We start from the raw sequence: 26217 nt of genomic DNA on the forward strand, positions 1-26217 counted from the left end.
GAGATCAGATGCCCAGCTGGGAAGCAGGGGGGCTCGGAGCTGGAGAGAGGGAGCAGGCAGAGCCCCCCTGGATGCAGGGGAGACTGGGACGTGCTGGGCTGAGGGAGGCCAGGCCTGAGGCCCTGAGAGTGTCCTGTCCTGGGTTCAGACATTCAATAAACCCTCCTGTTTTACGCTGGCGGAGAGTCGCTCCGGTCTAGAGAACAGGGGGGCATCATCCCCTTCGGGGGCTGGAGGCCCCGGGGGTCCAGAGCGAGGGGACTCCCTGAGGGGGCCCACGGCAGAGACAGGGGTGCTGAGGCTCAGAGCGGTGCAGCTCCAGAAGATGGAGGGGCTTAACCCCGAGAGAGAGTGGACCCCCGGGAGAAGGGCTGTCACACTGAAAGGGGCACCCCCCACGGACCGCACGGGGCCAAGAATGGGCACGACCTGTGAGTCCGTGACAGTGAGATGGTAGGGAGCAGGGGGGAGGGGAGCTGTCTCTGGAGGCACAAAGGGGGGGCTCTCTGGAGAGGAGTGACGGGAGCACAGGGGTCGGTGGGGGTTTCTCGGGGGGGGCAGAGGGTTGTGTGGGTCTCTGTGCGGCGGGGGGGGGGGTGATGGATGGAGCTAGCTGCAGCCCAGATCTGCTCTGTGGTGGGGGGAGTTGCTATAGCCCCCCCCCAGGAAGCCCCCTCTGTAGTCGGTATTTAATGCCAACCCCAGGGTGCCCATCGCTGCTCCCCCGGCCTCCATCTGTCTGTCCCAACCCCCACCCCGTCTGTGTCTGTCTGACAGTGACCGACACCTGCTGCTCTGCGGGCTGAGGGGCTGCCTGCGGCTCCCCCCAACCCGTGCCCGACTTCGGGGGCGGGGCCCGGCAGCTCTGGCCCCGCCCCCCGCAGCTCCCACTGGCCTTGGTTCCCGGCCTTGGTTCCCTATGGGCTGGAAGCCGGGTCAGCGCCGTGGGCGTGGAGCCGCCCCGTGGGAAAATGTCACTGGTCCACAGAGCTCAAGGTGTTTCCCATGGACACATGGCCGCCCCGTGAGGGTGGGGGCAGGGAGTGGGGAGGGCGGGGGGGTGGTGGGGAAGGGGGCAGGCAGCAGGGTAAGTAACCAAGCCAGGCAGGGGGACGACGCGCTGAGCGAGGGATGGTGGGGGACAGCCAAGGGGGAGGGATAGGCGGGTAGTGGGGAGGGGAGAGACGGAGGGAGCAAAAGGCAAATGGAATTAAAGCAGCTGGAGATCAATGCAGGAGAAGCAGCAGAGCAAAGAACCACAGAAGCAGAGATGCCGGACAAGAGGCTGCGCACCAGAACGCCCTGGAACTGAGACCGATAGAGGCTGATAAGGAAATCGAGGCCCAGAAGCTCGCCATGGAGGAGAAGGAAAGAGAGAGGAAGCATGAACTGGACTTGATAGAGGGGCGGAACCAGCGCCCCATAGAGACACACCACGGGGTCCCACCGCTCCAAAAATCCACCAATGGGAGCGGTTGTGTCCTGCAGACAGCGAGACAGGGGACATTGCTGAATATTTCATCACCTTGAGAGGCTGTATGTGCTCCATGAGATTCCTGAAGACCAAAAGATGCCCATGTTGGTTGCAAAGTTGTCTGGGAAAGCGCTGGACAGATTCAGTAAGATGCCTATTGGTGATGCTGCAGATTATGGTAAATTCAAGGAAATGGTTTTAAAACACTTTCACACTTGAAGCAGATTGAGTAAAATTCAGAAGCCTAAAGAGAGGGGCTGGAATGAGTAATGTGGCCTGTGGAAGCAGATGAGAGATGTGATGGGTAAGGGGGAAAAGGTGTTACAAGCTCTGCAGAAATGGCTGATCATGTTGCTCAGGAGCATTTCCTGAGTGTGTGTAATGACGATGTAAAACAGCGTTTATGGGATAAAAAGGTGAAAACTGTCGACGAATTGGCTACTCTAGCTGACCAGTTTGAGCAATCCCAAGCATCTATTAGAAATAAATCACAGGCGGAGGGGGTTAAGTTTGGTAAACTTGTTTTTGTTTTCTCTAAACCCAGGGTGTGAAAATCATAACCGGGGGCAGAAGGCTGTGCATATTCCTCTCCACACTGAGGGAGGGGGTGAATTTCATGAGCTTATGCTGTACCCATCTCTGTGCAGTGCAAGATGGTATAATTTGGGGTTTATCCTCTAGAGGGGGGTGTGCACTTGAGTACCGGGCAGTTCCTTAGCTGAGCCTTCCCATGCAGAGCTGATCTCAGCATCTGTGTGAAGCTGCAGCTGGGGGTGTCCCTACCTGTGTGTGTGCTGGTAACGTGCAGGCTGAAGCCGGGGGGGCTTGGCAGGCTGCAGAGCAGTACGGTGTAAAGGGAGCCCTCGCTGGTGAGTCAGGTGGGCTCAGTGGTGCCCTACTTCCAAGTGGCACCTTGGGGCGGGGGGGAACCATCACAGGGGTCTCCCAGCAGGTGCCAGTGAAGGGGTGCAAGGAAGCGCTGGGTTGGGGGCTCAGTGCCGTGTTTGGGGTGGGGGGGATCTGCCTTTCGCGTCACAGTGACCCCAGCCTGGGGGACGTCACCGCAGCACCCAGACAGGCCAGCATCTCTCTGCAGCCGCTCGCCCTGCGGGGTTCAGTCCCGGGGGAACCTGGCCCATGAGTCCTGCCCTTCTGCAGGGCTCCCGGCCATGGGACGATCTCAAAGCTCTTCAGGGACCATCCCTCAGCCCCAGAGCCCCCACCACCACAGCAGGAGGAGACTGACCATATGTCACACAAGGGGAAACAGGCATAGGGTGCATCACAACTCGCAGCAAGTCCGTGTCAGCAACGGGAATCGACCCCCCGAATCCTGACTCCCAGTTCTCCCCCACTAGCCCCCACTCCCCGCCCAAAGCCGGGACAGAACCCAGGAGTCCTGGCCCCTTCCTTAGCCCTTCTACTGAACGCCCTTAACTCCCGCTATAACCCGGGGCCCCTGGACCAACTGCGGCTGGGCTGGGCTAACACAGGCTGCCGCGGGCACGGCCCAGACTGACCAGATTTAAAATCATGATAAAAAACGTCCCCAAAACCCATTTTATGGCTGTTCGCAAAGCGGCAGGGCGAGATCGGGGGCGGCCGGGCTGTGGACACACACGGGGCGGGGGCTATACGGGGACTGGGCCCTTCCCACACCGACCCCGCGCTGGGCCCTTGGACCCGGGGGAGCCGCACACGGGTGCCATGGGGCCTTTAGCCGGGCGCTGGGGCTGCCCCACCCCCAGCCATGGGCCTGATCCCATCCCACAGGGACCCCATTGACCGGGAATGGCCGAATCTGGCCCAAAGCTTTCCGGGTAATGGCTGGAGGGGCTTTGCCTGGGGTGACTGACAGCAGCCTCTGGCCAACAGGGGCCGGGCTCGGGGCCCAATCCAGCACCCACTGGAGTCAAGAGAAACCTTCCCCACGATGGCAATGGGGTTTGGATCAGCCCCGTGGGCCCTGCTGCCCCCTGACGAGGGGCGATCCCCATTCCCAGCCCCATGGGGCAGCAGCCCTCTCCCTGGATAGGTGCCCCCTCCCAAGCCCGGCAGCGGGGTGGGTGAGGGAAGTCCGAGGGGCCGGCTCCCCGGTGAGTCTCTAGCGGGTTGGCTTGTCCCGGTTACGGGGTCGGGGTACAGCAGCTGGCACCAACGGGCACGGAGCAGGGACGCTGGGGACAGCGGGGGGGCAGTACGAGTGGGTCTCACGAAGGCACCTGGGGGTTCAGGGGCGCCGGCTCCTCCCCGCGTTTATCTGAAAGGCAAAGAGGGTCAGTTACCAGGAGCTCTGGGCCCCAACACGAAGCTGGCAGGGATCAGGGCCACTTCCCAGCACTGCCTGGGAGTTTCCCTGTGACACAGGGGGGTGCTGGCTGGGAGGAGCACAGCGGGTGCGGGGTGTCTCCCCAGTGGGTGCTGGATGGGCTATGGGGCTGTGGCTGGCTGGGGGACACACAACAGGTGGGGGTCTCCCCGGGGAGTGCTGTGTGGGCCCAGGGGCTGCGGGTGCAGCGGGTGCCCTCCCCGGGCAGCGGCTACTCACAAGGGGCCCCGCGGGTTGCGGGCGGCGTTCATCTTCATGCCCTTGATGATGAGGATGGTGCCCACGATGATGCCGATGATGCCCACGGCCAGGCCCAGGGCGCACATCAGGGTCTCGGTGGTCTCAGGGACGGGGGTGGGCACCTGGACTTCTGGAGAGAGGAGGAGAGGGACAGGGCACGGAGTGAGGGGGGCTGTTCCCAACCTTCCCTCCCAGAGCTGGGATAGAACCAGGTGTCCTGGCTCCCAGCCCCCCTGCTCTGACCCACTAGCCCCCACTCCCCTCCCAGAGCCAGGACAGAACCCAGGCATCCTGGCTCCCAGCCCTGGGCCCCACAGGGTTCCCGTGCATCCCAGCCTTACCCCAGTGCTTCGTGAAGGGCTCGGGCAGCCCCCAGTGCTCCACCCGGCAGTCGTAGAAGTCACCCTGGCTGGGGAGGAAGGGCAGGTAGGAGAACTTGCGGAAGGAGTTGTCCTGGCGGGGGTAGAAGTCGGTCTCCGAGACCCCCCCCGTCACCTCCTGCCCGTTCTTCAGCCATGTCAAGCTGAGCACAGGTGGAGAGAACTTGTCCACGAAGCAGATCAGGACGTTGGGCTCACCCAGCTCCACGGGGTCTTCAGGGAACACGGTCACCTCAGGGGGCACTGGGGAGACGGGGTGAGTGGGTCCCATTGCCTGCGCCTGAGCCAGCCAGTCCCTGCCCTGGGGCTGGATCGGAGCCAGCACCCCCTAGAGGGGAAAGGTCCCGTGCCCCATTCCCTGCCCCCCTGAGCCAGCCAGTCCCTGGTGCTCACGCTCCAGCTCAGGGGTCTCTCCCCAGGACTGTGGGGGCGTCACCGGGGCCGTCCCAGCTCCCTGCCCTGACGGCTCATGGGGCACCAGGGGCCGGCGAGAGAATCCCTCAGGGGCAGGGCCTGGGGCTGGGCACGGGCAAGGAACAGCCCTTGGCAAAGAGATGCCCTGGGCCACCAGCCTGGAGGGTGTGAACTGCCCGGGGCCCCTGCCCTGCACAGCCCTGGCCCGGCTGACTGGCTCCCCAGAGCCCTCCAGGGGCTGTGGGGGGAGCTGGGAGGAGACTCTCAATCTCTGGTGGGGTCTGGTATCAGGCCCGGGTGGGTGTGCGAGGAGGGGAAGGTAGGGGAGAGATGGGAGGGGTCTCTGCTCAGGAAGGTGGGGAGAGGGATCTGGGGAAGCGGGGAAGGGGCTCAGGCCCCTGGCAGAGAAGCGGGGGGAGGGCTCAGGCCCCTCGCGGGGAAGGTGCCCCCCCGTACCGTTCTGGGCCCGCGTGCGGTTCGACCTCTGGATCATGATCTCCATGTTCTTCTTCAGCACGGCGATGTTGCCCAGGGCGCCCTGCGCCTCGAAGCTGGTGAACTTGCCGAAGTCGGGCAGGCGCCAGACGGTCTCCTTCCTCTCCAGGTCCACGTGGAAGATCTCGTCCTGGTCGAACTCGAACATGAACTCCCCGGCCTCGCGCTGGGCCGGGTCCGTGCGCTGGTAGAAGGCCACCTGGGAGAGCATGTTCTCCGCTGCGGGGAGACGGGCGTCAGCACCGGCCACCTGGGGGGCTGATCCCCAGCCCAGGGGAGGGGGTCTCAGCGCTTCCCCCAACAGCGCAGCCCCCCAGCTCCCGGGCTGTGACATTCGCACAAACACTCCCCGGTGTCGGGGGGGGGGCAGGTGCGTGGAGCATGGCGCCCCCCAGCATCGCTGGGGGCAATGGAGCCAGCACTGACTGCGAGGGGAGAGCGCCCCTGCCCCAGTCCCCGCAGCACAAACCCCCTAGGGCTGCCCCGGTGCAAGGACTGAGAGAGCAGAGACCCCCTGTGATGAAGTGGGACTGTTCTTAATGTTTCCTCGGAATAGTGTGGGGGTGCCTCAGTTTCCCCTAGGCAGTTCTTAAGTATCTAGGGGGTGGGTGTCACGGAGTGTGGGGGAGTCCAGGCCCTGCCCCCCTCTTCCTGGGATTCACTGAGACTCTCAGCCAGCCAGTAAAACAGAAGGTTTATTGGACAACAGGAACACAGTCCAAAACAGAGCTTGTGGGTACACCCAGGACCCCTCAGTCGAGTCCTTCTGGGGGAGCAGGGAGCTTAGACCCCAGCCCTGGGGTTCCCTGAGTTCCTCCACCCAGCCCCAAACTGAAACTAAACCCCCCCAGCAGGTTCCCTGCTGCACTCCCCCTCCACATTCCCGGGCAGAGGTGTCACCTCCCCCTCCCCCTCCTGGCTCAGGGGACAGGCTCTCAGGTCTCCCCTCCCCAGGGCACAGTCCCAGGTCAACACTCCCCCCGCCCTGCTGCCTCACATCCTCACAGTGGGATAAGGGGGTATGATCATTGCAGAGCCCTAGAGGGCAGGTGTGTGCAGGGGTCTGGACACAGAGAATGGCCGACACCCTCTTTCCTGGCACCTGATGGTGTCTCTGTGTTAGACCAGGTTCCTGTCGTCTAATAAACCTTCTGTTTTACTGGCTGGCTGAGAGTCCCGTCTGACTGCGGAGTTGGGGGGCAGGACCCTCTGGCTTCCCCAGGACCCCGCCTGGGCGGACTCGCTGGGGGAAGCGCACGGAGGGGCAGAGGAGGCTGAATGCTCCGAGGTCAGACCCAGGAAGGGGGAAGCCAGGTGAGCTGTGTGTCCTGCAGACAGGCTGCTCCCAGAGAGGAGACTTCCCCAGAGTCCTGACTGGCTTCACAGGGAGCAGTTCCAGAGCATCGCCCGGGGACTCCGTGACACCTCCCTACTGACCCCTGCTCAGTTCCCTGGTTTCCATTCACGTCTCCCAACCAAGCAGTGACCAGACCAAACCCGGCTCCGCTGGCAAGTGGGGACGGGACCCAGCCCAAACCGGCTCCTGGGGGCGTTGGGGGCTGGGGCTGCGGTTGCAGGACATTTCATTCTCCTGTCTGTCCATGGGGCTCGTTCTGTGTCCCGCCATAGCCATGACCTGGTTCTCGGGGCGATTTCAATCCCTGGCCCCCGACACTCACCCCCCCCCCCCCGGGGCTGGTCACCGGGAGCCTGGGAACTCCCCAGCCAGAGACATTAAAGCTGGCTCAGGGCTGAGGCTGGGATTCCCCAGGGCCCAAGGGACTTCAGCACCCACATCCCAGGGCAGGGGTTCTCAAACTGGGGGTCGGGACTCCTCAGGGTGTCACGAGCTTATTATATGCGGGGTCACAAACTCTCAACCTCCACCCCAAGCTCCATTTTGCTTCTAGCATTTATAATGATGTTAAATATCTAAACAAACGTTTTTAATTTAGAAGGGGGGTCGCACTCAGAAGCTTGCCGTGTGAAAGGGGCCATCCGTACAAAAGTTTGAGAACCACTGTCCTAGGGATCCCAGCTCGCCCGGCAGGATCTCACCCAGCCATCGCAAAGCAGGGAACCCGCCACCACTAGCCAAGGAGAGACAGTGCCCCACAGAGTCCCCCGTGGGTCTGAGTCCTGGGGACAGGCCAGTCCAGTCCAGACAATGGGGACAGGCCAGGGAGCAGGGCCAGGGGCTCCCTGCTCTGCACAGATGCTCTCACTGCTCAGCAGGGTCTGGACCTGGAGTGACCCTCTGGGGAACGTTCCCCCATCTCCCCTGTGTGGAATGGGGGGCTGTACCCCTAGGGCAGGGCTGTGTCATACCCAAACCACAGCGACTTCCCCACGATCCCTCTGCTGCCCCCGTGCCGGCTTCCCCTCCCCCCTCCCTGACACAGGGGTGAGACCCACCACCCTCCACCCCATCCAGATCAGCCCCCTCACCCCTCCCTCCTATGGGACGAGACCCTCCTCCCTGCAGCTCCCCCCATGCCCCTCAGCCCCCCATTGTCCCCTCCCTGGGGGTGGGAGTCGGGCGCTATGGGGGTCAAGCTACCCCCCCAGGCCCAGGCGTCACAGCCCCCACCCCGCCCGTACCTGTCACCGCCCCGGTGCCCGGCAGGGCCAGCAGGGTGAGCAGGGCCAGCTGGGCCATGGGGACGCCCCGTCCTGCGCCCATCTCCTCTCCCCAGACACTGGGCTAGGTGTGGGGCCAGCAGTGCTAGGGGGCCGGAGGGCACGTGTCACACTCTGGGGGGAGGCAGGGCTGGGGGGCAGCGCCCGGCATTGGCCAGGGGAGCCCGCCCCAGGGTCCCGCACCCAATGGCAGAAATCCCTGCGCGAACCAGGCTGTTACCGGGCAGAGCAGCAGGGCTGAGCCTCGCCGAGAGGAGACGGAGAAATTCAGTGTTCCCGGCTCTCAGGATTGTGTCACGAGTCTCAGGATAATTCTTGTGTTTCCTAAAGCCCCAGCTCCTGGAGTCACGTGGGTCTGGGACGATTCCAGCCTCGATCTTAGAGACAAAGTGAGTGTCCAGCCCTTGGGGCTGCAGGGAGAGCTTCAAACTGTGACTCCCGGGCACCCGAGGGGCTCAAAGAGCAGAAGGCAAATAAACCCCACAGCTGGTATTTGTACATCGTCGCAGGATTTTAAAGCATTTGGGGCTGACAACACTGCACATTCCCTGCCAGATGCCTGCTCCTGGTGTGGACACGGCGCCTCCAGTGGGGGGTTGTCCCTGATGTGGACACAGCGCCGCTGGGGGAGGGGCGGGGGGGTTGTCCCTGATGTGGACGCGGCGCCACCGGGGGGGGGGAGGGGGGTTGTCCCCAGTGTGGACACGGCGCCACTGGGTGGGGTCTCCCCAGACGGTGCTCACGCCCCCCCCCAGGCACCCTGCTCTGCAGCACGGCTGGGTGCAGATGGGGGACTTGGCCAGCCCAGCTCTCCACTGAGGGGGGTCACACCCCTGAGCCACAGAGATCTGATGGGACAAGTGTAGACCAGGCCACACACGGGGTTTGGGGCATCATCCATGGAAGACTGGGACACGGGACCATCACCCATGAGGCCCCAGGGCGGGGACGGACTGGCTGAGGAGGTGAGGATGGGGACATGGGGCCTTTCCCCTCTGCTGGCACCGGCTCCAATCTGTTGTTAGTGACCAAACCCCCTCCCCCCGGGGTCTGTCCTGGGCCCTCTGTGGGTGTGTCAATCCGTGTCCCCTGCCCAAACCCGCAGCCATCCGTCCCCCCACCCCCACCCCACTAACGCGCTGGGTGTTCACATTGCCCCTGGCAGGAGGGGCCGGAGAGGGGCTGGCCTGGGACCCAGGAGCCCTGGGGTCATTCCCAGCCCTGCCATAGACTGTGTGTGACCCTGGGCCAGTCACTGACTTCTCTGGGCCTCCCTCCCCAGCTGGGCATTCGGGACAATGGCCCTGCCCCACGGGGGGTGGGGGGTGTATGCGCGCAGCAGAGAGGGGGAGGGGATCAGAGACAGGGCGGCCAGAGAAGCCCCTTCGGGAGATCGATGGTGGGAGCAGCTGGGAGGCCGAGCTGTGCCTGACCCATGGAGACTGAACGTCTCTAGCAGGGTCCCGGGAGGCAGGGCTCAGGCCCATGGAGGTGGGGGTGGGGGAAGCTCAGAACTTCTGCCTGTGGGGCCAGCCCCAAACCTTCCACTGGGCCTAAATTTATCCACAACCAGAGACCCCCCCCGCACAGACCCGGCCTGCCCCAGCCAGCAGCAGAGTGTCGAGGCACCAGGGGAAGGGGACGGAGGGTCCCAGGCTTGTTGCTGGGGGCCCTGCTCTGGCGGGGGCTGGTCCCTGGCCTGGCCCCGCTCTCCAGCTGCCCCGGGGCCATGGCAGGTGCCGGGCGAGTCCTGCAGCCCGACCCCAGGCCCTGCTCTGCCCCCTACGAGGGAGAAGTATGGAACCAAGCCCTGCTGGGGCCGGCTCTGCCTGGCAACGGATGATGCTGCCCAGACTCGATGCTGCCTGGCCCCTGGGCTGGGGGTGCCCAATCCCCGGGGCCGTGGGCAGCATTCTGGGGCTGGTGCTCGGAGCTGGGCGGAGAAGGTCTCAGTCTGCGGGGTCCCGACGACTTTCCAGATCTCTCCCTCCTGAGCCGCGATGGGGGCGGGTCGGATCCTGGGGGCCGGGAGCCACTGGGCTGTGGCTCTGCTGGTGACACTCACGGTGCTGAGAACCCACCTGGCTCATTGCACGGAGCCCCCAGGTGAGCAGAGACCCCAGCGCCCCGGGGGCTTAATCTGTAATGAAAGAGGGGCCGGGGCTCAGCCCTGGCACAACTTAAGCACTGCCCAGTGCCCGGGGAGCCCCGTCTGGGGCAGGCGCTGGGTGTATCCTGGGGGAGGGGGGTGATCAGACCCACACGCCCCAGGAAGCTCCATTCTGGGCAGACACTGGCTGTATCTGGGGGGGTATCTGGATCGGACCCCACCCACCCTGCAGATCATGGCCCAGGTGGGTGCTGTGTGTATCTGTGAGGTTGGATTGGACCCCACAAACATGCCCAGGGAGCCACATGCCAGACAGGCGCTGGGTGTATCAAGGGGTTCAGACCCCGCATGCCCTGGGGAGCCCCATCCTGGTCACAGGTGCATTGGGGGAATCAGACCCTGCTCACCCCGGGGAGCCTGGGCAGGCGCTGGGTGTATCAGGGAGGATCAGCCCCATATGCCCTGGCGAGAACCATCCAGGCAGACAGCAGATGTATGATGGGGGGATTGGACCCCACACACCCGGTGAGCCCTGTCCTGGGCTGATGCTGGGTGTGTCGGTCTCTGTCTTTTCTCCATGAGCTCCGGCTCCCTGTGTGGTGTTTGGGGGGGCCCCAGGCTGGGGAGGGGGAGGGGCCATGGGGGGAACCAATGCAGAGAATCGTTCCCTTTTACACCCTTCCCCCCCTCCGGGGAACCTGGGGTCAATCCACATTAAGAGGCTGCTCCAGAGCCAGACCCCGGGACCTTCTCCTGCCCCACAGCGACCGGCCCCCAGCCCCCGTGTCAGTGCCCCCGGCCTGGCTCCCCGCCCCCCCATCTGTGCTGTGCCCCCCGTGACTCAGTCTCCCCGCACCCCGCCTGTGCCCCACCCCCGTTTCTCTGCTGTTCCTTCTACCCCGCCCCTCCCCCCGTGTCCCCCCCGCTCAGTGTCCCCCCCCGCCCCCCCCACGTCTCTGTCATCCCCCCCCCCCAGACCTGCGGGCTCCCGCGGCGCCCAGTGGATCCAGGGCGGTGCTGGGGGGGTCCCGGGGCTCGGGTTGTTCCCCCCACGCTGAGCTCCGAGGGTCCCTGAGCCCGGCCCGTCCCCCCCCAGAGCATTTCCTGTTCCAGGCGAAGTCCGAGTGTCTCTTCGCCAAGGGCACCGGGCGGGTCCGGTACCTGCAGCGGTACGTCTGGGACCGGCAGCCGTTCGTGCACTTCGACAGCGACGTGGGGCGGTTCGCGGCGGACACGGAGCTGGGCCGGGGCACAGCCGAGGGCTGGAACAAGGACCCGGCGATCCTGGCGGAGCGGCGGGCGGCGCTGGACACGTTCTGCCGGCACAACTACGGGTCTGTCCGGCCGTTCAGCGTCGACCGCAGAGGTGAGTGCGGGGGGCGGGGCTCCGAGGGGGCGGGGCCAGGAGAGGGAGCGGGGGCGGGGCCGCAGCAAGACACGCCCTGCCCCGCCCCCTCCTCCCCTCGTTGGGCGCGATCCGCCATCCGCACCCCGCGGGTGGGGGGAACCGAAGGTCTCGCGCCACAGCGGGGGGGGGGCAGCAGGCCCTGGGGCGGGAATCTCCCCTTTCCCCCCCCCGGGGTCAGTCTCTGGGGAGCTGGTGACCCCTCCCCCTTCCCAGCCCCCCCCCCGCCCCTCTGAGGGATTCAGCCCCCAGCGCCCCCCCAGACACCCCCCTCGGGGCAGGCGGCTGCTGCGGCTCCTACCCCCCTTCCTGGGCTCGGGGGGCCGGGCGATGGGGCAGAACTTTCCCCTCCCCCCAACCTCGCCCCTCCCCCCTCAGGGTCCCCACTGGCAGGGGTCAGCGCAGCCCCTGGTCCCTGGCTGAGACCCCGTCTCCCGGGGCCCCGAGGGTCAGACCGTCCCCAGCTCTGTCCCCATGGGGGTGACGGGACGAGACTCCCCTCGGGCCTTTCCTGCCAGAGCCTGCCCAGGGCAATGGGGGGCAGGAGAGAAGCCCCACCCCAGGGCAGTGAGGGGGGAACGGGGTGGCCAGGGAATCAGACCCCACACACCATGGGGAGCCCATCTGTCCTGGGCGTGTCAAGGCTGCCTAGGCTCATCCAGACTTTCCTTACCAAGCACCTTGCCACTCCCCACAGATCCCCTGCCCTGCCTGTGTCTCCTCCACTCAGCTGGGGTCTCAGCTCCCCCTGTGCTCAGCGCTGCCCTTGCTGTCCCAGTGGGGTAGGCAGCGAGCTCGCTGCTTTCCTCACTGCATCAGAGCCAGCCTGAGCCCCTTCTCCAGTGTGCAAGGGGGCAGGGAGCATCTCTCTGTCCCACGCAGCCCCAGGGGTCTGGTTACAGGCAGGCAGGTAGCCTGAGCCTAGCCGCTCCTCCCCCCTGCCAGCCAGGTCATCTGCATTTTCACTGACCATTTCCCTCTCCGCCGATTGGTTCCCTGGATTCAAATTCAAACCCTTGGCAAAAAGAAAAGGAGTACTTGTGGCACCTTAGAGACTAACCAATTTATTTGAGCATGAGCTTTCGTGAGCTACAGCTCACTTCATCGGATGCATACCGTGGAAACTGCAGCAGACTTTATATATACACAGAGAATATGAAACAATACCTCCTCCCACCCCACTGTCCTGCTGGTAATAGCTTATCTAAAGTGATCATCAGGTTAGGCCATTTCCAGCACAAATCCAGGTTTTCTCACCCTCCACCCCCCCACACAAATTCACTCTCCTGCTGGTGATAGCCCATCCAAAGTGACAACTCTTTACACAATGTGCATGATAATCAAGTTAGGCCATTTCCTGCACAAATCCAGGTTCTCTCACTCCCTCACCCCCCTCCAAAAACCCACCCCCATACACACACAAACTCACTCTCCTTTTCTTTTTGCGAATACAGACTAACACAGCTGTTATTCTGAAACCTGTCACTACTGCACAGTCCTTCTCGCTGGTCACACACTCCCAGGGGTTAACCGCCCCCCGAAACCGCTCCTCTCTGAGCCTTCAGCACGCCTGGTCCTCGTCAATCCCCCTTCGTGTTACTGCTCCCCAGTCACTTACTGCAGGAAGTGCCATCCATGGGGTGCAGTACATCCCACTGCTGCCACCAGTTGTCACGGAGTCCCTGGACGATGCTCTGGAACTGCTCCCCATGAAGCCAGTCAGAACTCTGGGGCAGTCGCCTTTCTGTGAGCAGCCTGTCTGCAGGACACACAGCTCACCTGGCTTCCACCTTCCTGGGTCTGACCTCGGAGCATTCAGCATCCTCTGCCCCTCCGTGCGCTTCCCACAGCGAGTCCGCCCAGGCAGGGTCCTGGGGAAGTCAGAGGGTCCTGCCCCCCGACTCCGCAGTCAGACGTGATTCTCAGCCAGCCAGTAAAACGGAAGGTTTATTAGACGACAGGAACATGGTCTAAAACAGAGCTTGGCGGTGCAGAGAACAGGACCCCTCAGCGGGGTCCATTTTGGGGGGCAGTGAGCCAGACAACCACGTCTGCCCTTCACTCCATGTCTCCAGCCAGCCCCAAACTGAAACTCCCTCCAGCCCCTCCTCCTCTGGGCTTTGTTCCTTTCCTGGGCCAGGAGGTCACGGGATCCCTTTGTTCTCCAACCCTTTAGCTCTCACCTGGCCTGGGGGAAGGGCCCAGGCCATCAGTTGCCAGGAAACAGGGTGTCGGCCATTCTCTGTGTCCAGACCCCTGCACACACCTGCCCTCTAGGGCTCTGCAGTGATCATACACCCTTACCCCGCCCCCTAGATACTTAAGAACTGCCTAGGGGAAACTGAGGCACCCCCACACTATTCAGAGGAAACATTAAGAACAGTCCCACTTCATCACACATTTCTTAAGTCTCTAGGTGGTGAGATAAGGGGGTGTAATTGTTGCAGAGCAAAGGGCCAGGGTACATAAATGGCGACACTCTGTCTCCTGGCACCTGATGGCCTGGGCCCTTCCCCCCTGCCAGGTGAGAGCTAAAGGGTTGGAGAACAAAGGAATCAGGTGACCTCCTGGCCCAGGAAAGAGACAAAGCCCAGAGGAGGAGGGGCTGGAAGGGGAGTCAGTTTGGGGCTGGCTGGGGACATGGAGTGAAGTGCAGACGTGGTTCCCAGCTGCCAGGTCCCAGCCCAGAGGTGGCTGCAGTTCTGTGGGGGGAATTGGCCCCAGCGCTATCAGGGTGCAAAGAGCTCTGGGATCCTGGCTGGGGAGTGTCCCGGAGAGTGGGGAGACCAGGCCGTGGGGACGTCCCTGTCAGCTGCACCCATGGGCTGTCCCCGCAGGACAAGGGTGTGAATCTGTGTGAGTCACTTAGAGCCTGGCCTGCCGCTCCTACTGCTGGCCAAGACCCACCCCTGCCATGGAGTTTCCTCTCTCCAGCGCCCTACAAGGACCATCCCAGCACTGCTCCTACTTTCCCCCTCCTCCCCTCCCCCCCCCGGACCCTCCTCCCACAAGGTATTCACCATCCTGCCACTGTGCAAACCAAAGTCTGTGTCACAACTTAACAATCATGTAGCTATGGCAGCCCGATGGCATCAGGACTCCTGGGTTCCAGCCCAGCCCTGAGTACGGGCCCCTGCTGTCTCCAGCCCTAGAGCGTGGCCCTCCCTGGGCTTTCCCTGCGCAGACTCCATCTGGGAGGGCAAGTGGATGGGGTTGCGTGCCCTGGAGTTACGCTGAAGGTCCGGGTCAGGGAGGGCAAGGAGGGACTGGCTGGCTCAGGGGGCCGGGGCCAGGACATGGGGCCTTTGCAGTCCAGGGCCGTCAATCCGGTGTCAGCAGAAAGTCCCCGTGCAATTGCCCACAGGCCAGTGGAGACATTTCTCCGGCCCCGCGACCCAGAAAGGGTTAACTCTCTACATCGTTTCACACCCCGTCCGCCTGTGGGTGGACAGACAGACTGACGTCTGCTTTCCCCCCTGTCACGGAGTCCCTGGGCGATGCTCTGGAACTGTTCCCCATGAAGCCGGGCAGGACTCTGGGGAAGTCTCCTTTCTGGGAGCAGCCTGTCTGCAGGGCACACAGCTCCCCCGGCTTCCACCTTCCTGGGTCTGACCTCGGAGCATTCAGCCTCCTCTGCCCCTCCGTGCGCTTCCCACAGCGAGTCCGCCCAGGCGGGGTCCTGGGGAAGCCAGAGGGTCCTGCCCCCCAACTCCGCAGTCAGACGTGACTCTCAGCCAGCCAGTAAAACAGAGGTTTATTAGACGACAGGAACATGGTCTAACACAGAGCTTGTAGGTGCAGAGACCCGGACCCCTCAGCTGGGTCCATTTTGGGGGGCAGTGAGCCCGACAAAGCCCTTCACTCCATGTCTCCAGCCAGCCCCAAACTGAAACTCCCTCCAGCCCCTCCTCCTCTGGGCTTTGTTCCTTTCCCGGGCCAGGAGGTCACCTGATTCCTTTGTTCTCCAACACTTTAGCTCTCACCTTGCAGGGGTGAAGGGCCCAGGCCATCAGTTGCCAAAAAACAGGGTGTTGGCCATTCTCTGTGTCCAGACCCCTGCACACACCTGCCCTCTAGGGCTCTGCAGTGATCATACACCCTTACCCCACCCCTTAGATACTTAAGAACTGCCTAGGGGAAACTGAGGCACCCCCACACTATTCAGAGGAATCATTAAGAACAGTCCCGCTTCGTCACACCCCTCACCTGGTTTCACTCCCCCCAGGGATGGTTCTGAGCCACTCCCAGCCCTGGGCCCCAGCAGCATCCAACACACTCTGCTCCCCGGCCCTCCCGGCCTGACTCTGCCCGGCGCCCGGTGATGTCGGGTCGGCGACGCGCTGCCCCTGGCCAAGCCCCGGAGGCGCTAACCCCGGCCCAGCGTCCTGCTTGTTGGTGCGTCAGTGAGACACCAGGGTCCCATGGGCGGGCGTTATTTCGGTGCCAGGGACTTTCCACCCGAAACCACCCGGGCCTGCAGCCTGGCTGGCATCCGGGGGCCTGGCCCAGCCCCACACCTGCACTGGAGAGGAATAAACTATGAGAGAAATGCAGCCCCGGTCGGTGTCCTCACCCCACTGTGCAGCGGGGGGACACTGAGGGCAAGCGACTTGTCAGAAGCCACAGAACTGTGATAGAACCCAGGAGTCCTGGTTCCTAGCCCCCCCTGCTCTAACTCACCAGCCCCACACCCCTCCCAGAGCCAGGAATAGAACCGATGGGTCCTGGATTCCCAGCTCTTAGAGTTACACCCCACTCTCCTCACAGAGCTTGGAATAGGACCCAGGAATCCTGTCTCCCTCCAACCCCTGCATGCTAGAGACAAGCATGGGGGCTGTCTGTCCATCTGGGGTGCTCAGTCAGAGGAGTGGGGCTGGTGTGGAATGAGGGGTCCTGGCTGAGGATGGGGGTTTGGGGGTGCTCAGGCTCAGGGTGCAGACAGAGGGACAGGCTGCGGGTCACGGATACAGACATCCCTGCCCAAGCAGGACCCTGTGCGGCCGGCTTTCCTGTGGGCGGGTTCTGGGGGTGTGTGGGGGGGTCTGTCAGACACGTCCCCTCCCTCATGGGTGAGGCACGTCCCAAGAAATCAGGGCCAGCCTGCGCTTCCCCCGCTGGATTCCCCCACCCCACCCCATGTTCCTGCTCCCTGCCCCCCTGAGCTCTGTGGAGAGGGTGTTGCCGTGGGGGTCAACGGAGCGCCCCCCCAGTGACGCTCTCAGAGACAGACACAGGTCGCTCCCTGTCCCCATGGCATCAGCAAATGCTGCTCCCTGCAGGGAGCCCAGCCCAAGGGATCCCCCTGCCCCACCCCACCCCGGCACAGACCCATAGCGAATCCCATCCCAGAGCCGACAGCCTGCCCCATGGGTCTCCACAGAGCAGGACCCAGTGTGAGCAGCAGTGGGGTGAATCCAGGGGGCTCTGCGAAGACCAGCTGCTCCCCCTGGGGTGGGGGTCAGGCACTCTCCCCCCTGCCCACCCAGCTCGCGCCCACCCAGCAACGGCTGCCACCACCACAAGATCTTGTCTTTATAGCTGGGTGTTTGCAAGGGACAGACCCTCCCCCAGGGCAGGAGACACGTGGTCATCCCCACACCGGCCTGTGGATGGGGGGACGCCAGCCGGGCCCCTCCGGGCACCACAGAGCCGGCTGAGACTCCGGCAGTGTCTAGCGATCGGGGCCAAGCAGCCCCCCGTTCGAGGGGCTGGGTCGTCACGCCGCGCTGCCCGCCTGCTCCCCAGACATTGGGGCTCCTCAGGGCGTCCTGGGTCAGGCCCCCGGAGATGGAGGTGCCACACGTGGCCTCGGCACATGCCCCCCCCAGTTCAAGGCAAGGGGCCTGCCCCACGCAGGGATGGAGCCGGGCTGAGGAGCAGCGGGGACGGGGGGCGAGACTCCTGGCAGGTGGCAGCGAGGGCAGCATCTGGAGTGCCGGGGTCGTTCGTTCAGGGCAGCACTGGAGAGCTGGGGGAGCTCGAAGCCCCACGGCAATGGGGCAGCCGGGGGGACCTTGCTGGGTGGGTGTGGGGGGGAAACGCAGTATGGGGGGAGGGGCTCAGTTTGACCCCAAACCCGCAGAGCACGTCAGCACACGCGGCTTCTCACAAAATCCAGGGGGTCGCTCAGCAGCTCGTAGCTCGGCACGTTTGCAGGATCGGGGCCTCTCGCCCCTGAGTGACCTGCCTGCGTCCCCCTCCCCCGCCGTTCTCAGCCCCTGGCATCTCCTTCCAGCTCCTCCCGCTGCCGGGACCCGGACCTGGCCGGGCGTTTCCCCAACAACCTGGGGCCTGACCACGCCAGAGAGAGGTAGGTAGGGGGGTGTGTGTGTCTCCTTCACAGAGCGTGAGCACGGGCGTGTACTTGGTGCAGTTCACCCCCGTCCCGGCCACCTGCCCCTTCTGCGGCATGAGGGAGACCCTGGCGCACGTTTACCTGGCATGCGCCAGGTTGCAGCCCCGTTCCGGCTCCTTTTAGACACTGTTACATTTCTGGTTGCACTTTTCCCCTCACCTCCTTATCTGTGCAGTCCCTATCCATGGCCCCACAAAGCCACGGTTCCCGGTCAACCTCCTCCTGGCCCTGACTAAAGTGGCCATCTACAAAAGCAGGGAGAGGAGGTTGGCCGATGGAGACTCCTGTGACTGTGGGCCTATTTCCGACCCTCAGTCCGCTCACGCCTCCGGGCAGAGTTATTCTGGGTGGCGTCCACTGACTCCCTTGATGCCTTGGAGGAGCAGTGGACGCTGCCCCCATCTGGTTCCCTTTGTTTGACCCTTTGACCGCACACCTGTCCCTGTTATTTCATTAGTTGTCCCCCGAAATCATTTGGTTGCCAGGTCCTGTAGATCCCCCCCTTGGGCTGGGGGGGATTTTTTAGCAGTGGGCGGGCTTCCACCCACCACTTCCTGGATCCCAATAGGACCAGGGGACCACAGGTGGAGTGATTTAGTTTTTTTAATTTTTTGATTTAGTTGGGGTTGGTCCTGCTCTGAGCAGGGGGTTGGACTAGGCGACCTCCTGAGGTCCCTTCCAACCCTGATATTCTAGGAGTCTATGAATGCACCCCCCAGACAGCTGCCCACCCCAAGCCTGCACACACCTGCGCCCCCCAGGTGATTACCTGGGTCCTGCCACAGCTGCATGGCTCTGACTGACTCCAGGCTGAGGGTGGATCCCTCTGGGGCAGCTCCTCCCTGGGTGCAAACCAGCATTGCCATCCGGGGGTGGGGGTGTTGCTGATTCACACCACTGAGTAGCTGGGCCATTTCCACGCGTCCTTGTCATTGGGCGGGGAAGGGGGTCTCCTGGATCTCTGCGTCAGGCCCCCGACGGGAGCGTCCCGGCCACAGACGTTTCTGGCTCCTGCTCCGCAATCAGGAACGTCTCAGCCCCGTGTAAATGGCTGCATGACGCACCAGGCAGCGGTGAATCAGGCTGGGCTTGGGCATAAAATCCAGCTGTGAGCGGCTGGTGCAGGTCACAGGCTGGCCTTGCAGGGGGCCACGGATCTGCACGGGGGTTTGTTCATAGCCTGTATTTTCATGGGGGGTGAAGGAAAACAGAGCAACAAAAAAAGCCCCGGGATGGAGCAAAGCGCCCAAGCAAGGTGTGACGAAGTGGGACTGTTCTTAATGTTTCCTCTGAACAGTGTGGGGGTGCCTCAGTTTCCCCTAGGCAGTTCTTAAGTATCTAGGGGGTGGGGTAAGGGGGTATGATCATTGCAGAGCCCTAGAGGGCAGGTGTGTGCAGGGGTCTGGACACAAAGAATTGCCGACACCCTGTTTCCTGGCACCTGATGGCCTGGGCCCTTCCCCCCCTGCAAGGTGAGAGCTGTGGGAAGCGCACGGAGGGGCAGAGGAGGCTGAATGCTCCGAGGTCAGACCCAGGAAGGTGGAAGCTGTGTGAGCTGTGTCCCCTGCAGACGGGCTGCTCACAGAAAGGCGACTGCCCCAGAGTCCTGACTGGCTTCATGGGGAGCAGTTCCAGAGCATCGCCCGGGGACTCCGTGACACAGGGCAAGGCCAGCGGGAGGGTTGGGAGGGAGCCAAGGGGACGGGACAACAAAAATAACAACCCCCAAAAGCAGCAAAATTATAGCTGATATATTACAATACAACTTCCAAAATTACTTACAAACATTACACCGGCCGCCGGCTCAGCACTCCGGGGCGTGGGGGGGGGCTGCCTGTTAGACCCCGAAAAGCAACAACAGTCACCCCATGAAACGTTTGTCCGGCAGCCCCAAGAAAATGAATTGGGCTCCCCCCCGGCCCAGGACTGGCAGCGTCACGCCAGAGCGCATGGGCTCATTTGGGATTCAAAATCCGCGGCAGGGCCCAGACCCCTGTGTGTCTCCACGCCTTAAATAATATAATTAATTTAAAATAAAACAATAAAACCAGCGTCCTTCTCTTCGCTCCTCAGCTTCTTCCATGGGGGGAGGTTGGTGAAGGCTTTTAAATACACCCAGAGCAACAATCACTTGCAAATAGCCGGGAGTGGGGGGATCTGAGCACTGTGGAGATGTTAATTAACAGGCTTTATTCATTATTTTAACTGATATGGCAGGGAAGGAGGAGCCCTGTCCACGTCAATTAATGCTAATTAGTACCAGGGGGAAGGGGGAGCACCCCACTGATATTAATTAATAAGATTTTCTCCTTTGATATTAATTAGTCCAATGGGGGAGGGGTTAGAGCCTCACAAATCAATACTAATTACCATAGTGGGGGAGGGGAGCAGAGAACCCTACTGAAATTAACATTTCTTCTTCCTTTTGACATTAATTAGTGCCGTGGAGGAGGGGGACTGGAGCCCATTGATAGGAATGAATGAAGCAGAGGAATCCCAGCCGGGACCAGACCAGTGGGCCCATCGAGCCTGGCCTCCCACCTGTGGCTGCTCTGGGTGGAAAGGGCAGGAACCCTGCAGGAGGTGACTAAACCAGTAATTAAATGAGCCCTCAGTGAGGAGGAAGTTTCCTCCTGACCCCATCCCTGCAGGCCAGCACCTGCCCTGAAGCATGAGGGTCATTGTCACTGCGACAGGTGTCAGCACTGTGGGGAGGGAGGACGGGAGCCCACTGGTGTTAACCCAGGTCCTCTGTTCACGATGCTGCCCGGCACAGGGGAGCCAGCCACACTGCTGACATTAATTAACTCTGGTTCGCTCACAATGTTCATTAGACATTAATGGCTTTGCTCCACGGTCAGAGGGGAAATTGGGGTACCGGTTCCACCATTTCGGGGTGGCCCCAGTCTGGGGTTAGAGTTGAGGGGCTCTGGGAGATATGGAGGGTGTACCCTGAGGCATTCTGGGAAATATGGCCCACGGGCTCTGAGGGATGTTGCTGGGGCATTCTGGGAGCTCTGGCTGGAGGATTGTGGGAGGGGGGATGTGGGGCTCCGAGGGATCCCGCCAGCGCGTGGGTGTAATTGCCCCCCCTCTCTCTACACGTTAAAATACAGGTGGGCTCTAAGCGGTGACGTCTCTTCGGTGCCTCTCTCCGGTCCCTGGTCCCAGCAGGAGACGGCAGCGGGTGTGTTGGTCTCAGTGGCTGTGGGTGGTCATGGCGTGTCCATCCCTCGGGTGGCCAGAAGGCCCCGTAGCTTCGCTGCTCGGGGGATGGTGGGGCCTGGGCCAGGCTGGGACGTTCCCTCAGGGGCCAGGGCAGGGCTCATGGGGGTTTGGTCCTAGCCCAGGAAACAGGCGGGTCCCACCTCGAACCCAAACTTCTGGTTAGGCTCCCCAAAGTCCGTGAAGTGCGCGTCCAGCAGGGGGAGCTGCTCCACGCGGGGCGTGTTCACCTCCAGCACCGTCCTGTCCGGGCCCTTCCGCAGCTGCTGGGGGGGCATGGGGAGGGTCAGGCCGTGGGGTCAGCGGCTCCAGGGCCTGTTCCTGCCACAGGCTCCCCGGGGGGCCTCTCGCTCCACTGTGACCCGGGCTCTGCCCTCTGTTCCTGGCATGGACACCAGCCTGTCGCCTCCTTCTCCTGCATGCCCCATCCCCTCCCTCCGCCGGGGCGTCTGCCTAGCCCCTGGAACCGTCTGTCTGTTCCTGCACCCGGCATATTCATCTATCGATCCATCCTCCCGTCCCTTGAACCGGGGCATCTGTCTAGCCCTGGAACCATCTGTCTGTTCCTGCACCTGGCGTATTCATCTATCGATCCATCCTCCCCTCCCTCGAACCGGGGCATCTGCCTAGCCCTGGAACCGTCTGTCTGTTCCTGCACCCGGCGTATTCATCTATCGATCCATCCTCCCCTCCCTCCGCCGGGGCATCTGCCTAGCCCCTGGAACCGTCTGTCTGTTCCTGCACCTGGCGTATTCATCTATTGATCCATCCTCCCCTCCCTTGAACCGGGACGTCTGCCTAGCCCTGGAACAGTCTGTCCATTCCTGAGCTTGGTGCATCTAGCTGTCTGTCTGACGTCTGTTCCTGCACCTGGTGCATCCATCCGTCTGTCTATTGCTACACCTGGCATGTCCACCTATCTATCCATCCTTCCCTCCCTCACCCTAGTGTGTCTATCTGGTCACCCAGCCACCCCTCTGCGTATCCCTCTGCGTCCTGGAATCCTATTGCCTCTATCTGTCCATCATCCCCACTCCGGCTCCCGGTGCATCTGCCCATCCCCCCCTCTGCAACTGTCTGGTCATCCAGCCTCCCTCCTAGTGTATCCATCCATCCCTCATCTCCTCATCCCTCCATCCATCCCTCCCTCCCTCCCCATCCATCCAGCCTCCCTCCTAGTGTATCCATCCATCCCTCCCTCCCCATCCCCCATCCATCCAGCATCCCTCCTAGTGTATCCATCCATCCATCCCTCATCTCCTCATCCCTCCATCCCTCCCTCCCTCCTCCATCCATCCAGCCTCCCTCCTAGTGTATCCATCCACTCTCCTCAACCCTCCAACTGTCTATTCACCCATCCCAGGGTATCCATCCTGTGACGTTGCACTCTATATGATTTTATGAAAATATAATAATGAGTGTGAATATGTAACTGGAATTATGCTTCATGCAAAAGGTCTCTTGTAAGGTATCATTACAAAGATTATAATCTACTGAGTGTGGTCATCCTATTTGTATGAATGTATCATTCTTGTATCTGAAGCTAGAAATATGAAATATAACTCTGAGGGCCTATTGTAATTATGCCAAGTATGGGCCATTAATGGTGGTTTGGAATTGTGATGGCTCCCATTAACCAGGACAATTGACTGTAGATGGCTCTGTTTACTTGTAAGTCTTCCTGTATACCTGTGGGCTGGCAAGTGGGTAATGAAGTCTTACAGTGCCATGTGATCATGTCACCTGACCTGGAATCCATCTTTAACCTGGTGCTTTTCCATTGAGAAGGAGGGGTGAGAACCCAGAGAGGGACAAAGGATTCCCACCTTGTGCAAAAGATATATAAGGGGGTGGAACAGAACAAAGGGGGCTGCAATCATGAGAAATCCCCTCGCTACCACCTGAGCTGGAACAAGAGCTGTACCGGGGAAAGGGTTGCACCCAGACTAGGAAGGCGTCCAGACTGTGACAGAAGCTTATTGAAACATCTCTGAGGGTGAGGTTTTACCTGTAATCACTTTTTTACTGTATTAGGCTTAGACTTGCATGTTTTATTTCATTTTGCTTGGTAATTCCCTGTGCTCAGGGGTAGTCTCGGCACATCAGCTGGCAGTTCCCAAAGGGGGGTTCTGTGACCCACCCCGTCACAGTGTTCGAAATCCAATGGGGTTTCCCTGCACAGGTTCAGATCCTGTTCGTGACGCCACTGTGACGGGCTGGATCACAGAGACCGACTCTGAGCCTGTTTTCCCCATCAGCTTGGGACGTCAGTGCCCTGCCTGGTCGCGCCAGACACGCCAGCCTGCTACAAACACAGACCCACGTCTGAACCACGTCTCCCACAAGCTGCAGGCTTAACTGAAAACAGCTTAAGAAGTGCTCCTGTCTCCAGCACTCGGATACCCAACTCCCAATGGGGTCCAAACCCCAAATAAATCCGTTTTACCCTCTATAAAGCGTATACAGGATAAACTCATAAATTGTTCACCCTCTATAACACTGATCGAGAGATATGCACAGCTGTTTGCTTCCCCAGGTATTAATACATACTCTGGGTTAATTAATAAGTAAAAAGTGATTTTATTAAATACAAAAAGTAGGATTTAAGTGGTTCCAAGTAATAACAGACGGAACAAAGTGAATTACCAAGCAAAATAAAATAAAACATGCAAGTCTAAGCCTAATAGAGTAAGAAAGTGATTACAGATGAAATCTCACCCTCAGAAATGTTCCAGTAAGCTTCTTTTACAGACTATACTCCTTCTAGTCTGGGTCCAGCAATCTACTCACACCCCCTGAGGTTACTGTCCTTTTTTCCAGTTTCTTTCAGGTATCCTTTGGGGGTGGAAAGGCTATCTCTTGAGCCAGCTGAAGACAAAATGGAGGGATCTCCCAAGGCTTTATATAGTTTCTCCTTGTGGGTCTAAACCCCTCCCTCCCCCTGTGTAGAATCCCCTCTACAAGATGGAGTTTTGGAGTCACATGTCCAAGTCACATGTTCATGCATGACTCAGTTCTCTACAGGAACGTTCCCAGGAGAGCTCAGATGTGGGTTGGTGTCTCTCAAGGTCCGTTGTTCGCCAAGTACTTCCATTTACCTGAATAATCCCCTCACACTATGTTGACCAGATCTGCCTTAGGTGCTTCCTACAGCAAACACTTTACATAGAAGCACAGAGCCAACACTCATAACTTCAGATATAAACATGGTCCATGCATACCAATAGGATGAAGACTTCAGTAGAACATAACCTGTGCAAAGGTGTGTTACATGGCATATGTAGCGTAAAACAGATTCCAGTTATGTCATATTTACACTCATAAGCATATTTCTATAAAGCATTATGGGGTGCAACATCACATCTCCCTCCCTCCCTGTACCTCCATCCCAGTATATCTGTCCCTCCCCAGACCTCCACATGCTCCCATCTCTCTCTTCGCCCCCTCCATCCCAGCCTGTCCCTCCCCCGGCTCCCCTCCCCGGGCCCTGCTCACCGCGCAGCCATCGGTGAGGGCCGTGATGTAGGGGCTGGTGTCGTAGCTCATGTCCTCCTCGTTGGCGCCCCGGAGGCGGAGGGCGCGCTGGTGGCCCCCAGAGGCGGCGCTGCCCCAGCCCACCGAACGCTGGCAGTGGTAGGTGAAGTTCTGCCGGGCGGCCACGCTGAGCAGCCGCAGGAAGGTGAGCTGCACCACGCCCACCGGGCGCCCGTCCGCGTCCACGTAGGAGAACTGGGGGGCAGGGACACGTTAGGGGGAGACGTATGTTGTGGCCACCCCCACGCACTCCCTGCTCGGGGCAAGGCGCAGGGAACACCTGCCTGGGGGGCACTCAATGGGGATCAGAGTCTGCATGCTGTGGAGAGGGGCGCCAGAGGCAGGGAGAGAGATGGACAGAGCCCAGGACAGACGGATAGACAGAGCTACAGACGGGTTTCTCTGGTACGGATCTGCCACACCACAGGCAGAGGGACTCAGGGCTGGACAGACATTAAACAGGCGACTAGCAGGGCAGACGAGACTCCAGGTGGATCTAGGGACGGGTAGCTTCCAGGACGGGTGGATGGATGGATCAGATAGAGGAGAGCCTGGGGGGACGGGCGGGGAGGTGAGGATCTAGGACTGGGGAGATACACCCTGGGGCCTGGGCACAGAGGGGGATTCCAGGGGGGATGAATGACAGAGGAGTTTGAAGGCTGGCTGGATGGACAGACGTTAGCTGGAGGGGGGGGTGCGGTCACTGGAGACCCCCCTGCAGACCCCAGGTGTCAGCAGGGGGTCAGTGTTGGAGCTGCAGGGTACAGGAGGTATCTGCACACACGCAAACGCTGGGCCTGTCTCTGGGGCTCATTCACAGGGGCCAGGGCCGTGTATGGGGGTGCGAGGTGTATTATCAGGGTGCAGGATCCCCGGGACCAGGCAGCCTGTTGGGGTGACCCTGGCGGTGTCACCGAGCCCAGGACATGCCCACCGGCCGCCCAGCCCGGCTCTCACCTTCCTGCCTTCCTGGAACTGGCTGAACCAGCGCGGGGGCTTCTCCTCCTGCCACGCAGACATCTGGACCTGGCAGGGGAGACCCAGAGAGACGGGCTCACGGGGGGCTACACCACGGGGGGCTACACCACGGGGGGCTACACCACGGGGTGCCCCACGCACATGAGCCTGGCTGGGAGCTGGGGTAGAGGCTGGGGCTAAATCCTCCCTTCGGCCAGCCACAGCTGCTCCAGTGCCAAAACCAGACAGCGGCGTCTTGGGGCGGTTATAACAGGAGAGAACCCAGGAGTCCTGGCCCCCAGCCCCTGCCCCCTAGGTCTAACCCACCAGAGCCCACTCCCCTCCCAGAGCTGGGGAGAGAACCCAGGAGTCCTGGCTGCCAGTTCCCCCTTCCCCTGAGCTCCCATCACACTCACCACCTGCGTCTCTTTGGTGGGGAAGAGGCAGGTCTCCCCGCCAGCCGAGAAGTCGCAGTGCACCTTGAAGGAGTCCCGGGAGCAGCCCTCGTTGGGGTCGATCCAGTACTCGCCTGGGGGGCAGAGAGGGGGTGTCAATGCACGAAGAATCCCCTTTATTTCCCCCACTGAGCCACCCCAGCACTACGGCCCCCTAGCGCCACCCTGGGGCATCAGGCCAGCTCTGACTGCCAGGGGAGAGCC

The 26217-nt window shown here is 61.5% G+C and overlaps 3 protein-coding genes across 4 annotated transcripts in view; 1 reads left to right on the forward strand and 2 right to left on the reverse strand.

Annotated features, from left to right (window-relative positions):
- Positions 1-2884: 2884 nt before the first annotated feature.
- Positions 2885-8060, reverse strand: LOC144275061 (HLA class II histocompatibility antigen, DR alpha chain-like). 2 transcript variants are annotated; one of them, XM_077834171.1, is made up of 5 exons: positions 7934-8060; positions 5294-5551; positions 4385-4666; positions 4023-4173; positions 2885-3734 (listed from the first exon to the last, which is right to left on the reverse strand). In XM_077834171.1, exons 1-5 carry the CDS (start codon positions 8013-8015, stop codon positions 3731-3733), a joined length of 777 nt encoding a protein of 258 aa, XP_077690297.1. In that variant the 5' UTR covers positions 8016-8060; the 3' UTR covers positions 2885-3730. The 2 variants fall into 2 exon arrangements, with proteins under 2 accessions (XP_077690297.1, XP_077690296.1); XM_077834170.1 differs by lacking the exon at positions 2885-3734 and having other exon boundaries at positions 4019-4173.
- A 1844-nt stretch (positions 8061-9904) lies between these two features.
- On the forward strand, positions 9905-18336 carry LOC144274211 (DLA class II histocompatibility antigen, DR-1 beta chain-like). The gene is made up of 5 exons (XM_077832840.1): positions 9905-10078; positions 11179-11448; positions 14852-14927; positions 17723-17797; positions 18300-18336. The coding sequence occupies exons 1-5, from the start codon at positions 9973-9975 to the stop codon at positions 18334-18336; spliced, it is 564 nt and encodes a 187-aa protein (XP_077688966.1). The 5' UTR covers positions 9905-9972.
- A 2847-nt stretch (positions 18337-21183) lies between these two features.
- COL11A2 (collagen type XI alpha 2 chain) overlaps positions 21184-26217 on the reverse strand; it is a 68301-nt gene continuing 63267 nt past the window's right edge. The window contains exons 66-69 of the mRNA XM_077832841.1: positions 25975-26087; positions 25559-25627; positions 24563-24796; positions 21184-21330 (exon numbers count right to left, since the gene is read on the reverse strand). Of these exons, the coding sequence (XP_077688967.1) occupies positions 21184-21330; positions 24563-24796; positions 25559-25627; positions 25975-26087 (563 nt within the window). The remainder of the gene's footprint in view (positions 21331-24562; positions 24797-25558; positions 25628-25974; positions 26088-26217) is intronic.

Source organism: Eretmochelys imbricata, chromosome 14, assembly GCF_965152235.1.
Source record: "Eretmochelys imbricata isolate rEreImb1 chromosome 14, rEreImb1.hap1, whole genome shotgun sequence".
In the NCBI taxonomy this organism is placed as follows: domain Eukaryota; kingdom Metazoa; phylum Chordata; order Testudines; family Cheloniidae; genus Eretmochelys; species Eretmochelys imbricata.

Bases quoted from the DNA above. Each gene is read 5' to 3' on its own strand.
- LOC144274211 (XM_077832840.1), top strand. From the start codon at position 9,973: ATGGGGGCGGGTCGGATCCTGGGGGCCGGGAGCCACTGGGCTGTGGCT. The intron at 10,079-11,178 runs GTGAGCAGAGAC...GTCCCCCCCCAG, and splicing joins TCATTGCACGGAGCCCCCAG to AGCATTTCCTGTTCCAGGCG. The intron at 17,798-18,299 runs GTAGGTAGGGGG...TTATTTCATTAG, and splicing joins CCTGACCACGCCAGAGAGAG to TTGTCCCCCGAAATCATTTG.
- LOC144275061 (XM_077834171.1), bottom strand. From the start codon at position 8,015: ATGGGCGCAGGACGGGGCGTCCCCATGGCCCAGCTGGCCCTGCTCACC. The intron at 5,552-7,933 runs GTACGGGCGGGG...GTCTCCCCGCAG, and splicing joins GGGCACCGGGGCGGTGACAG to CGGAGAACATGCTCTCCCAG. The intron at 4,174-4,384 runs GTAAGGCTGGGA...TCCTCTCTCCAG, and splicing joins GCCCTTCACGAAGCACTGGG to AAGTCCAGGTGCCCACCCCC.